The sequence below is a fragment of the Bidens hawaiensis genome, unplaced genomic scaffold (assembly GCF_021521415.1).
Source record: "Bidens hawaiensis isolate Kalapana, Puna unplaced genomic scaffold, B.hawaiensis_p1.1 tig00005498_1, whole genome shotgun sequence".
Lineage (NCBI taxonomy): Eukaryota > Viridiplantae > Streptophyta > Magnoliopsida > Asterales > Asteraceae > Bidens > Bidens hawaiensis.
The window spans coordinates 631,410-646,140 of NW_027491353.1; the positions used below are offsets into that span (position 1 = coordinate 631,410).

General features: G+C 33.4%; 2 protein-coding genes across 2 annotated transcripts; both read left to right on the forward strand.

Moving 5' to 3' along the window:
- The first annotated feature begins 4,116 nt into the window (after window positions 1–4,116).
- On the forward strand, window positions 4,117–5,344 carry LOC143629950 (uncharacterized). The gene is made up of 2 exons (XM_077099092.1): window positions 4,117–4,298; window positions 4,387–5,344. The coding sequence occupies exons 1-2, from the start codon at window positions 4,117–4,119 to the stop codon at window positions 5,342–5,344; spliced, it is 1,140 nt and encodes a 379-aa protein (XP_076955207.1).
- A 2,431-nt stretch (window positions 5,345–7,775) lies between these two features.
- On the forward strand, window positions 7,776–9,660 carry LOC143629951 (uncharacterized). The gene is made up of 4 exons (XM_077099093.1): window positions 7,776–8,640; window positions 8,735–8,789; window positions 8,908–9,097; window positions 9,217–9,660. The coding sequence occupies exons 1-4, from the start codon at window positions 7,776–7,778 to the stop codon at window positions 9,658–9,660; spliced, it is 1,554 nt and encodes a 517-aa protein (XP_076955208.1).
- The last annotated feature ends 5,071 nt before the right edge of the window (window positions 9,661–14,731 follow it).

The following is a 14,731-nucleotide window of genomic DNA, read 5'->3' on the forward strand; positions in this document are numbered from 1 at the left end:
TTGGCCCCTCAATTTTTATCATCTTTTACTATATAAACAATAATTATATTTTTGGCCCCTCAAGTAAAACCAACTACCTCTCACGATTTTTAAAAGATCATAACTATTTCATACGTTAATACTTAAAAAAAGAAACTACACCATAAAAACGAAAATTTTGTTCTCTTTAATTTGAGTATAGTAATGCTATACTTTGTAATTTTAAAAAATTCGCATGTTACACGAATACGATTTACGACCGACAACCGGGTTCTGGCAAGGCGTTTAGCTTCGTCGGGTTACACCGACACTGGTTAAGCGTTTGATGTCGGGTTACATGTGTACCGACATCGGTTACGAGCCAGATGCCACGTTACACACGTGGCGACGTTAGATTTCATGCGTTCAAGCGCGGGTTACCCAGGTACCGAATCTGGTTACGCATCCGATGATGCATTATGCGTTTATGGTCGTCAAGTTACGCTCGTACCGGTAACAACTATGTGGTCGATGTGCCTTCTTTACCTGTGTATCGACATTGATTACAAGTTTGATATTGATTTATGCGACAGATGTGGGTTTGTGTTCGTTTCATTGTTGGTTGACGTGCATAGCAAGCCTGACGCGCCTACTAACGTCGGGTTGTGCGTGCCATATCAACCTATTCTGATCAGTTGGAAAATAACACCACCTAATTCTAACATGTTTGAAAATAACACCAACCCATTTTGACACGCACAATATATGTTGCAGTTTTGCATGCACATAATTACGCATAAAGAAAGATAATTACACACCTTCTATGATAATTACACAACATATTTTCATAATTACGCATGACTATAATCACACTTATTATACGCACAATACACCTAGGTATAAAGAAAATCATTTTTTTCTTTAAAAAAATAGTATAGCAAAAAAAAAGTAGTTTGTTTTTTAGGAAAGAAAATACTTATGTAATTTTTTTTAAATGCTTGATTTTATGGTGTTGTTTTTTATATAATAATGTCGTGGAGAAAAGTTATCAATGATTTAAAAGTTGAAGAATTATGCTTAATTTAGGTTCTCGTATAAGGAGGAGAAAATATAAATGCATATAAAGTTCAATAGTTTAAGTAAATACAAGTGTTAAAACACATTAGAAATCTTATAAATAATTTATCTTTTTGTTTAACGTTAAACATTTATTATTGTTTCTCTGTCCATATGAATGGAGAAACAATACGGGAGAGACTATATATTCTATAAACACAAGTTCAGTCCTTATAACAAGCAACTGACTTACTCAACTTTTTGGTTAAGTAAAGTCTTAGAATTAATCCATCGACATGATTAAGTTATATGTGTGATATTTATGATAATAAATTGTAAAGTTGAGCCAAGATTTAATCGCATAACATGATACGTACACGAGACAATTACGTTTTCAATACTTTATTGATATACGTTGTTGTTCATACATTACATAAGTTAAGCCTATAGAGTATTCGGCATGGTAACGTTACACGGAGAATAAATATGGCATAGATATCTACGTTTATTCATTAGGAAATGCCTATTTATAAGCTACCCTCATTCGTTAATCATCACTAATGAATGAGGTCTCTCATTCGTTAGACACACCTAACGAATTAGATTTCCCATAGAGAATGACCTCCCATTCGTTAAACATCCTCAACGAATGGACATTACATTAACGAATGATCCTTAATTTGCTAAATCCCTTAGCGAATGAGCTTAATCTATAATGAATGGACCTCATTCGCTAAACATGCCTAGCGAATGAGCCATATTACATTAAACATAAAGACTAAACTACCCTTAACTTATTCGATCAGCTGTGGACAACAAATCATACACTGACTGTCAAGCATACCATCTCAAGTTTAATTTGAAGCCTAGCCAATTCAGCTCGGAATGAAGTTCGAGTCCAGTTCAAGCTAGCCCTGGTTTGGATTATATTAGCTCGTTAACAACCTTTAACTATTGTTCGACGCTCATCGTGCGGGAACTCTACTAGTATATATATATATATATATATATATATATATTAACTAATGTCGGTTAACAGTTCAAATTTCAAATGATTATTGATCATGTATTGATTGTTATATTCTATTTAGACAAGGAGTCTTTTATGGACAATTTACTTATATCATAGTTGAGAAATTCAGCCATTGTCATAATTACAAAAACCTTTCATTTACAATGGTTCTTTCAATATTTAGGATTTGTATTTTAACTAATTGAACATCAGTAGTCCTTGGTTGGTTGGCCATTGTTGCATTTGTTAAGTTTTCATCTCGGGATTGTGCCAGGGTTCGATTCCCATCATTAACATCATTTTTTATTTAGTTATATACAAGATATGAAAGGAAATAGATGACTTGGCAATGATCTGGCATTGATGTGGATAGGCTAGTTGAATTGTATGGACAATTGATGTGGAAAGGCTAGTTGAATGACATGTGTACAAATTGTATTGCTTTAATAGTATGTAAAGATGTTATTGTATTTTATTTGTACAAAACAATTTGAAACTTCATAACCTAATCCTTAAATCTGCATCATTTTAGGAAGGTTTTTTGTCAACATAAACATTTTTAACTACATTTTGAACTCTAAATTTTTACAACTTAATGTTTTTTACCAACTTATTTTGTACATTTTTTCAGATTCGAATGATCGATATATTTATGCAAAGCTCATGCGAAAGAAGAGGAAACAAAAATTGGATGAAAAAGATCAAAACTACTTCGTTCGCATAGCAGCCTAAAAGGTCATTTCCAATACACCTTGATAATATATTTTGGTCAATGTATACAATTCTCAATTATAATAAATTGTTCAAACTTTGAAAAACTTAACTCTTTTATATAATGACAGGTATAAACAACATAAAATGCTCTTTAAACCCATCATTAGATTATGGAAGTTTTGGTTCTCACACATCATTTGTTACTCCTTATACCTCAAATCCATATCAACATATCAATATTGGTTCTTCATCCCTACATACCAGAAGTCCATTGTCTAACATTACAAATGGTATATCTATTATGAATTTCTTTTTTGTGTTTTTAATTAATAACGTCAATGTTTTGCTTTTTTAAAGATTCAAAAGAAAAAAGAGTAATCAGGAAAAGAAAATTGGATACAAACAATTTTAAAGGTATAAAGTTTGTAAATCTGAAATTCATATTAAAACAACATATTTTAAAGTTATATTTAATTGTTACTAATATCACAATTATTAATTATATACTTTATTCTTTTTTCAAATATAGATTCACCAAAAATGGAAGTCATGTCAAACAACTTCACAAGTAATGGAACTCCAACCTATTTGAATGAAGTTGTTAATCCTCTTAAATCAATTCCATGTCGTGAAATCAATCTTACATCTTCAGAATCCCATGTTATACTTCCTCTCTCAAACATTACAAACGGTATAACATAATATACTTTGCATTCATGTTCATATTTTTTAATACAAACTTTTATAATTATTCTTGATTTTAAATTAATGAATTACAATTTCAATTATCAATGAAAGTTATACTAGCCATCAATTGAGTCGGTCCATCAGAAAACAAATTAGAGATACTAAAAAGTCAAACATGAAATGCACTCAAGCATCTTCATCCAATAATTCACTACCGAAGAGAAAATACAATTCAAATAAAGAAAATATAGCAAAAGAAAATTCATTTGTTACTATACAAGAAGATGATGATAACCTACTCATTGAATACATATTTTCTGGCCAAACGAAAGGTACTTTTCAATATTCAATATGTGTTTACCTATCATATAAATAAGTTATACAATACTCTATAATAAGATAGTAATAAAGCTCAATAAACACCATTAAAATATTACTTGGATCATGGTGATCAAACTCATATATGTCAATCTTGTGAGGCAAAATTGTGGAAGGATGAGGTGTTACGAAGCAACAATCGAAATTATAAATCAAGCTTCTCTCTATGTTGTGGTTATGGTAAAGTTAAACTTCCAGATTTAAAGGACCCTCCATCAGATTATAAAAATCTTTTTAATGGTCTTGATTCAAAAAGCAAACACTTTATGAAGAACATTCGTCGTTACAATTCAATGTTTTCCTTTACGTCAATGGGTGGAAAAGTCGATTCATCCATTAACAGAGGCAATGGTCAGTTTGTATTTAGACTTGGTGGTGAAAATTACCATGCTATTGGAAGTCTCCTACCAACTGATGGATCAAAGCCTAAATTCTCTCAGTTTTATATACATGACACTGAAAATGAGGTTGCAAATAGGCAAGGCGCTTTAGGGTAAGTTATCTTACTTTTGTATAATAAACTTATTTCAACATTATATTTTTAATCGGTACTTACTTGGTATTTTAAATCTTTTATTTAGTGAAACCAACAATGTCTCCACATCAAGTTCAGATATTGTAGATCTTGAGATTATACAAGAACTGAAGGTCATGTTAGATTCACATAATGTGTTGGTTAAATCTTATAGAATGGCAAGAGATTTGTTTCAAAACAACCCTCATGCTAATCTAAAATTACGCCTTATTGCGAAAAGGAAGCAAGATGGAAGAACATATAACTTGCCAACTTCTTCTGAAGTTGCAGCTTTAATAGTTGGAGACATTGACACCTCATATGAACCTAGAGATATTATTGTGAAGACTAAAATAGGTAAAATAGAAAGGATCAGCGAACTACATCCTTCGTATGTACCGCTTCAATATCCTCTATTTTTTCCTTATGGTGACGATGGTTATAGAATAGACATCCTTCATCGGGATGTTTCAAATTCAAACAGCTCTAAAAGACATACATGTACAATGAGAGAGTTCTTTGCGTATAGATTCCAAGATAGAGTCAATACTTATTCTTTGCATCTAAATGGGGGGAGGTTTTGTCAACAATTGACGGTTGATGCGTATACTATGGTTGATAGAAAAAGATTATTTTACATACGTAGTCAACAAAAGAAACTAAGATGCGAGACTTACGAAAATCTACGCTCTGCTCAAAATCAGGGAACCAATTATGTTTCAAAACTCGGTCAGCGTATTGTATTGGCTTCCTCTTTTACTGGTAGTGCACGATACATGTTGCAAAACTATTTAGATGCCATGTCTCTTTGTAAGTGGTACGGATATCCAGATTTTTTCATCACAATCACATGTAACCCAAAGTGGCCAGAAGTGAAGAGGTATTTTCAAGATACTATGCTTAAGCCAGAAGACAGACCTGATATTTTATGTAGATTATTTAAAATAAAGTTGGATGCCATGATTAAAGACTTGAAGGATAATGTAATACTTGGAAAGGTTCAAGGAGGTATGTTACATCAATAATTTATTATTCACAAGTTTTTACATTCATATTACCTTTTAACAAAGTAGATTATTATGTAGTTGTTTTTAATTTTTTTTACTTGATAAGAAAAGTGGCTACGTACTGTTTACAAAATTATTAGAAAATATAATTAACATATAAATAAGTTTGTATATATAAATGATTGAAAAAAAATTAGAAATATGGTTTACTTATTTAACCAACTTTAATACTCATAAGTATTAAGTAAAAAACAACATACTCTATTTATCTATCATTATTTCTATTTACCTTAACTTATAAACATATCTAAACTGATAACCATATTCATATAAAACATAACTGCATATATAACATCAACATTTGAAAATTATGGCTTATAATCATAAGCCAAATAGTTAACCAACATAAACATTCCTAAACACATTAAACAACCCACAAAATAAAACACTAACACACTTAAACATAACACATAACATAAACATATTAATTCAACAACGACACCATACTTTTCCATTCAATATTCAACCCATGCCACCACATTCAACATCATCTGCAAAACAAAAATACAGATAGTCACTTACAAATGCTACCTACTTGATACTTACAAAACATATAAGGGGTTGTTAAAGTATTGTTTTTGTGTTTTATCTGTATAAAACATTCAACAAATCAGTTACTAACTAAAGCTTTTTTAAAGTTTTATGTCACTATTTTACGCTCCACGGGTTTTAGGCAAGATATCCAAAACAGTTTATTAATACCCCCTATCTATAATACTAACACCATCCTAATTAAATATATAACACTTAACTATAATAGTAACCAAATTTAAATTTTAACTATACAAACTATAGTAACATTTAAAACTTAAGTTTTGATATATCACTAACCTCAAATAAAGCAATCATCATCAGTCCCAATCTTCTTCCTTGATCTCCTCCGAGAAATAGCCATCAGATCCATCAGATTCTTCATCCTCTGAAACAACCGGACCACCAAACTCTTCAGCAATATTTTTTAGATCCATAACTCTGAACCTCATCATGCATAGAAATTTTTGAACACTCATAGTTGTATCTTCTTCGACAGAAGGCTGGATCGTTGGCAAATCTTCAAGAAATTCAATATTGTTACCTGTGAGAACTTGGTATCGATTGAAATTCTTAGTTATTCCATTCTCAAATTGAACCTCTATCTTGTCCAAAACATCGAAAAGCTTCCAGTGATTCACTTTTGATAACAAACGATCTTCTTCTTCAACATTTTCATCAAATCTTGCAGCCAACTTCTTCATAAGAAGTTTAGGTTTCTTGTAATCTTCTCCCAACGGATAACCCAGATCATACATCTTCCTTAGCACATCAGAATCTAACCTCATGACACCTCTGACCTTTGACATCCTTATTTTTCGATGATCACTCATCTTCAACCGAAACGAGTTTTGGCAGTGACTGAATCTCCAAGAAATTAAGATCGACATTTTTTTAAAGTTTGTATGAGAATTGTATTAGAGGATGTGTGGTGATAAGTAAACATATGTATTAGTATAAATATAAAAGAATGGTTTAAGGCAAGTAATAATGAAATTGTAAACCTGTCAGGTGGTTTTCCAGAGTAGGTTATGATAACCTATATGATGGCTCTAATAAATAAGGTCATTTATGTACACAAAAGATCTTTACCATCAATAGGATATAATCAAGTACAGTAGTTTGTAGTTTATAATGAGATATTATAGACACTTTGTTATATCCTTATGTTATTCAATTGCCATTTCTTTTAACTTATCCACTTGTTTATGGACTACTTTTCAGTAAGTCTTTGTAATGTTTAAATTATTAATATACAAAACATGTTTACAACTAATAGTATCTAATGGTTCATAATGAGATTTGTTAGAATCATTTTTTTATCCTTAGGTTATTCAAAAGAAATTTTTATAGGTAAGATTTTGAACCATGTGTTGTGTTTACATATATATATGTACAAAACAATTTCTTTTAATAAGCAACTTTATTTACTAACTTAAGTTACTTTATTCTCACAACTTTGATGTAAACAACTTTTGTTACACCTAATTTTGGTTTTATTTTTTATAATCTTAGTTGTGTATACCGTGGAGTTTCAAAAATGTGGCTTGCCTCATGCTCATTTGTGCTTATTATGAATGTCGATCACAGGCTTCCAACAGTCAATCATGTTGATCCATTCATTTCTGCTGAAATACCAGATAAAAATGAAGATCCAGAATTATATTATCTTGTGAAGGAGTTTATGATTCATGGTCCTTGTGGCATTAAAAATATCAGCTGTCCATGCATGCATGGTTGATAAAAAGTGTTCAAAAAACTTCCAAAAAAATTCCGTGAATTTACAAGCATAGATGGTGAAGGTTATCCAGTATACAGAAGACGCAATGATGGACGTTTTGTTGACAAGTTAAATGTCATGTTAGATAACAAAAGCGTTATTCCGTATAACAAAACACTTTTAAAAAGATATCAAGCTCACATCAATGTGGAGTGGTGCAATCAAGCTGGTTCAATAAAATATTTGTTTAAATATATAAACAAAGGCCAAGATAGGGCTTCTATTTGTTTTGTACAAAGCAATCAACAATATGACAGTCAGGAATCGGTAGATGAAATAAAAGACTACTACAGTTGTAGATACATATCTGCATACGAAGCATCATGGAGAATTTTATCGTATGACATTCATTACAGGAAGACTTCGGTCATCAGGCTTCCTTTTCATCTACCGGGACAACAACAGGTTATATACGAAGACTCTGATGATATAGAAGATGTCTTGGATAAACCTTCAGTGACTGCTTCAATGTTTTTAGAATGGATGAAATCTAATCAATCTTACCCAGAAGCACGCACACTATTTCCTACAAAGTTTGTTTGGAAGATCGATGAACGCAAGTGGGAAAGAAGGAAAAGAGGGTTTTCAATTGGTAGAATTCATGTTGTTTCCCCCTCTCTTGGTGAAGCGTATTATATAAGAATTTTGCTAAACAAAGTAAAAGGTCCAAGAAAATTTGATGAAATTAAAACATTCAATAATGTAGTATATCCTACATTTAGAGATGCATGTTATGCATATGGCCTTTTGGACGATGACAATGAATACGTTGAAGCAATCTCAGAAGAAAGTTTCTCAGGCACTGGTTATTATTTACGAAGTTTATTTGCTACAATGTTTATGTCAGAAAGTATGTCTAGACCTGAAGTTGTATGGGAAAGAACGTGGACTTACCTATCAGATGACATTCTCTACGATCAACGTCTTCTTTTAAAGCGACCAGGTATCAACAATTATATTTTTATATATACAAATTGTTGTTACTGTTAGAAAATAATATATCTATCTAATGTATGAAAATTGACCAACACTTTCAGATTTACTTCTAACTGAAGAACAAATTAAGAACCTTACATTGTTTGAACTTGAAAAGTTTCTCCTTAAAAATAACTCAAGTCTAAAAAGGTTTTCAACTATGCTTTTTCCCGATGACGATTCTATATCTTCTGCAAAAAAATGTTCTACTAAGTGAGGAGTTGGCATACGATAGGCAAGTGTTAAACGAAGAGTTTGGTGAGATTTTTTCTTTACTAACCGGCGAACAAAGACTTATATATGAAGAAATCATCACATCGGTTTGTAAGAAAAAAAGAGGAGTATTTTTTGTTTATGGTTACGGTGGGACCGGAAAAACTTTTCTTTGGAAGACGTTGTCTGCATCTTTAAGATCTGAAGGCAAGGTTGTTTAAGTGTTGCTTCAAGTTGACTTGCATCTCTGTTACTATCGGGAGGAAGAACAACACACTATCTCTTTCACATTCCAATAAATTTAGTTGAGGATTCAATTTGTTACATAAAGCCAGATAGTGATCTTGCACGTTTATTACATGAAACATCGCTCATTATTTGGGATGAAGCACCAATGGTACATAAACATGGGTTTGAAGCTGTGGATAGATCATTAAAGGACATATTTCAATCTGAATTACCATTTGGTGGAAAGGTTATAGTTTTTGGAGGAGATTTTCGGCAAATATTACCTGTTGTCCCTGGTGGAAGTAGACAACAGATTGTAAATGCCTCTTTAAGTTCGTCATACATTTGGAGACATTGCAAGGTCCTTAAACTAACAAAGAATTTGAGATTGTTCTCTTCAAACAACTCATTTGATATCGAAAAGACAACGGAGTTTGCAAACTGGCTTTTGGATATAGGGGAGGGTAATATTGGTGGTCACAATACTGGTGAAGCAATTATAGATAACCGGAAGACCTTCTCATCAAGGATTCAGAATCGGACCTAATAGACTTGTATATCCATTTATTCTCGATAATTTCAACAAGCAAAATTTCTTTCATGAAAGAGCAATACTGGCTCCAAAAAATGATGTTGTTCAAGAAATTAATGATAGATTGCTATCAATATTTTCTGGTGATCAAAGAGAATATCTAAGTTCGGATAGTATATGTCCAACAGAGATGATCAATCAGAATTTAGATGAAACTTTGTACTCACCCGATATTCTTAATGGAGTCAAAGCTTCAGGATTGCCAATCCATAACTTAATATTAAAAGTGGGAGTTCCTGAAATGCTTCTAAGAAATATTGAACAAAAAAGTGGCATGTGTAACGGAACTATATTAAAAGTGGTGTCATTGGGCAATCGTGTTATACATGTAGAAATTATATCCGGAAGTCACATAGGAGATCGTCATTATATTCCAAGAATTAGTTTGATACCTACTGACAAAAAACTGCACATTAAACTACAAAGAAGACAATTCCCCCTTGCCGTATGTTTTGCAATGACCATAAACAAAAGTCAAGGACAGTCACTATCAAGAGTTGGTTTATTTTTGAAAAAACCTGTTTTTACTTATGGCCAATTGTATGTCGCATTATCAAGAGTTACAAGACGAGATGGCATCAAAGTTGTTGCTTTAGATAATGAGGGCAATCTTTCAAATACAACATCAAATGTTGTATACAAAGAAGTGTTTAGAAATTTGTAATAACTTTTTTAATATTATTGTTATATTTTATGTCATATATATCATTAACTATACTACAATTTCAAAATTGATGTATTCACATTTATTTTTATCGGGCCCGTGTGTCACACGGGCATATAGCCTAGTATATATATATATATATATATATATATTTATAGGGGTGGTTCATGCGAGAAGTATAGTTAGAGTGAGAAGTGCTAGAAGTGAATCTCAACCGTTTATTATAAAAAACAGTGATCAATGGTACACAATGGTAGTTTTGTAAATTCTTTGAACTAGTAACACAAATTTTCCGGAAGAAAAGGGCACGATGGTCTTTTATCTGTGGCATAAAATAAGTTGTGCATTAACTCTCCCTGGTTTCAATCGTAAACGGCTCCTGGATACATGTGCCACAAAATCCTCTTAGAGATGTAGATGTGATACACACAATCGATAAATTTTAAGGCGTTTGATTCTGTTTGTGTAACTATAAGAAGCAATCAAAAGTCCTTGTTCTGTATGAATTGGGTTTTTAGGGTTTAGGTGGTGTTATACGAGGTGCGTCAGAAACTATAATCGTGGACAAGAAATTGAAGGTATGTTGCCTAATTTGAGTTGTGCCTTGTGTATTATAGTGTATTAGAAGTTGCAATCTGCATGCCAATTGATTTAATTGATGTTTTTTTCATTTAGTTTTCGTACATGGTATAAGGGGTGTGATTAGTTTGTGTAGGTTGTAGGAACAGTTAGGTTTCATTATTATTTGGTTAACACACTCATGAGTTTTTGTTGTGTTGTTAAAAAAAGAGTGAAAAGGTCGAATTTTGTTAGGTTGTGAATGGTATATGTCGAATTTGTGTAGGAACAATTAGGTTTCATTAATATGTGGAGTTTTTGTTACTGAAGAAGATACATGTGTAATTTAAATTTTTGCAAATATAGTAGGTTTTGGGAGGTTGAGTTTCGTTTTCCTGTTAATACTTGATTCTTGGATGAATAGCGCGGTGTCGTGTACTGTGGGTGTAATGTTTAGTTCTGTTTGTGTAGTTTACTTTGTATATTTGCTGTACTAGTTTTTATAGTTACCAGTATCCTAAGATTTGGCATTCCTTTGGTGTTTTATGGATGTAAACAAGGTACACCATCTGTGTAACATGCTACATGCCGTTAATGTAGCTGCCGTTAGGCTATGTAGCAAATGAGTTTTACATAAAGGATTAAATAGTGCACTTGATATGAAATTGCAGGTGAAAATCTCAAAATGCAGTCGTTGATAATGTTCAGGGGTAAGTTATTTTAATTAGTTTGTTTGTTTTTTTGGGTTTCTTTTCTTGTTAACATGAAGCGTCGTAACATGTTTATATTTGTTTGTTGCTTGTGTTGAATAGAGAGAAAAAGTGAAAGGATCGCTAAGAAAACAAGTTTTTCTAGGTTTGTTAATGATAGGTCTAATCCAGTTGATGTGGAAGCTGAAGACGAGAGTACGCATATGAAAATTGGTGCGTGTGTTGTAAGACATAGTTTACGGGCATACGTAGTCAATTTTTTGTTCGTTACGTTTAGTAAACAATATTGTTGGGGTAATTGGACAGTCGTTTTCGCCCATTACGTTTTTCTCATAAGGTTTTTGTGGTTATATTTTCTAATGGTAGTGGTGTATTTAACAGATGTTCAGAGCAAGTTTGTCAAGAAAACGTTGAACAAAGGTATAAAGTCACCCGTTAAGAAGAAACCCATAGGTAATAGTGTTTCTTAGTAGTTTATTCTAGTAAATCTTTTTGAGTAGTAATAAACAGGTGTATGTTTGTTGATATATATTGAAACCAAAAGGCAGGGGACTCACAACATGGTGAAGGGGGGTCAAATGTACATGCTGGGTCGTCATCAAAATTGTTGGACATTGATGATGACTTCGTCACTGAGTAGCCTGAGGTAATGGTGGGTGATGTTGTGTTAGTGAGACAAAAGAAAGATAAGTTCAAGAGAAAGCCAAAGTACGATGCGTGTGAGGTCCCAAGTGTGAGGACAAGGTCATCACCGCATTCGTTGTGTAGCGCAATTAAGAAACTGTCGGCTGCGCAGATTGCGTGCGTAAAGGAGATGGGGTTCGTTATGTTACTGTCGTTGGCAATAGATGAACTCCATGTTCACTTAGGATATTTTGTTGTTGATAATATTGATACGAAGACGATGACACTGAACTTGAAGGAAGGTGGATTAAGGATAACGAAGGAAGGCATACATCAGCTGACGGGGTTGCCAAACGTAGGGATTGTCGTTGAGAAATGTGAGGATGCCAAATCAAACCTAATCGTAGGTAAAGCATGGAAAGCAGTTCATGGTAAAGGTGAGGGGAGCCCCCCTGGATATAGACACTACAAACATATGATCAGGTTGATTGGATGTTCAAGGTGGATTTTGTGATGTTCCTCACCATGATGGTAGAATGCTCTGGAAACGGGAGATGTCTGAAATCATAACTGCCATTCTTTAAGGAGGATCTAGATTTCAACTGTATAGATTGGTGTGAGGTTGTGTACCGTAGTTTAAGAGATTCTACGGAGAAATGGAAGCGTGACGATCGAAAGAGTAACTTCTTGGGCCCGCTAACAATACTCATGGTAAGTTACATATAAAGTAAAAAGAATGAGTGGTGAAATAGGGTCAGGGTCTGATGTTTGTGTATTTGTCTGAATGAGAGCGGTTTTAGTATATAGAAAGCTGGTGTAGGTACTTAAACTATTAATCAAGTTAGAGAAGTGACTACTAGGTTAGGATGGTAGTAGGGTGTGTACTGAATGCTGATGTAGTTACACCAAAATCACACACGATATGTTAGTATTTCTTTTAATTTTTTGTGTGATAGTAGTTAAACGAACAACCCAACTCGTTGGCTGTGGGAAAGTATATGAATTTCATGAAAATGTTTTCCAACACTTAGGGATGTAATGATAGGGTGTGAGGATTATAAAGTAGCTGAATGATAAATGTAGTAATCATTTTCTGTTTGCAGTTGTACTATGTGGAGTCGGTAACAAGCGACAACATACCACGCACATTATCAAGAGTTGGCTTCGCGGGCTGGACGTATGAGAAGTTGAAGGAAAGGCAACATGTTGAAATTGTTGGTGGCGGGTTTGGCAAAGTTGAAATCATAGATGTGGGTGTGGAAGGAGCCGAAGGGAATGCTGAAAACACGGTTAACAATAGTAAGAAACAATCAAGCGAACCAGCGGATTTGAAGGTAGCGTATGTATATGAAAATAATGTTCGACATACAATTATTTGTTGTTGTAGGATAGGTTGTTATATTAGCCCTTGTGTATGTGTATATGTATATAATGTGAATTGTACACTTAACCGTGTATGTGTACATACATACATACATACATACATACATACATACGTACGTACGTACACTCACACACATACACACCTACATACGTACGTACGTATGAACGTACGTACGTACAACCATACATACATACATAAGTTTACATACGTACGTATGAACGTATGTACAGACATACATACGTACGTATGTACATGCATACATAGATGCGTATCTATTATGACTCAACATATTACGATTATGTGTATATGTATATAATGTGAATTGCACATTTAATTGCTGATGTAGGACAAGTTGAAACGTTTGGAGGATATGCTGATGTTGATATACCCGTATAAGGAAGCATTTGAACAGTTACTTAAGGAATCTTTAGCTTACTATCCCGATAATGGTGGGTTAAAAGAAGTTGCTGACAAGTTCAACAACTTATTCAACAACAGTGTGAAGGGGAATCACATGTAGAATCACCAGTTACGTTAACAAGAGGAGGAGATTTGGTGGTGATAAGGGGTAAAGAAAATGGAAAAAATAGAGGTTGTGTAGAGAAGGAGGTACATCCTATAAAAATGCAACAGCTTAAGTGTAGGCCAAGAAGTGAAGTTGGAGAAAAGTGTATAGGAGAGGGTGTTCCATGTAAGAAACTAAGTTTTAAAGGACCTATTGTCAAAGAAGTTAGTAATATTAGAGCCACACAACAACGTGATGTAGGAAACCTAGAAGGTGATTGCTCACAGTTTTGGAATGATCCAGAGGTTGTTAAACAGTTATGCGATAGTGCTGACATGTTGTCTGGAAGACGAAGTAAAAAGGGTAGTGGGTGTGAAGGAATCAGACGGGAAGGGAGACAGGTTTGCGATGAGCCTTCATTTAGTTTGGGGCTAACACAAGAACTAGAAGCAACTGGTTTTAAAACACCAATCACGACAACCGGGCATGTTGATAAACGAGTGGGTGGTATCGAATTCAAGACAACACTAAACGCAGTGAACCAAGGGATAGATACTGATACAGATGACGCACCGTTGAAT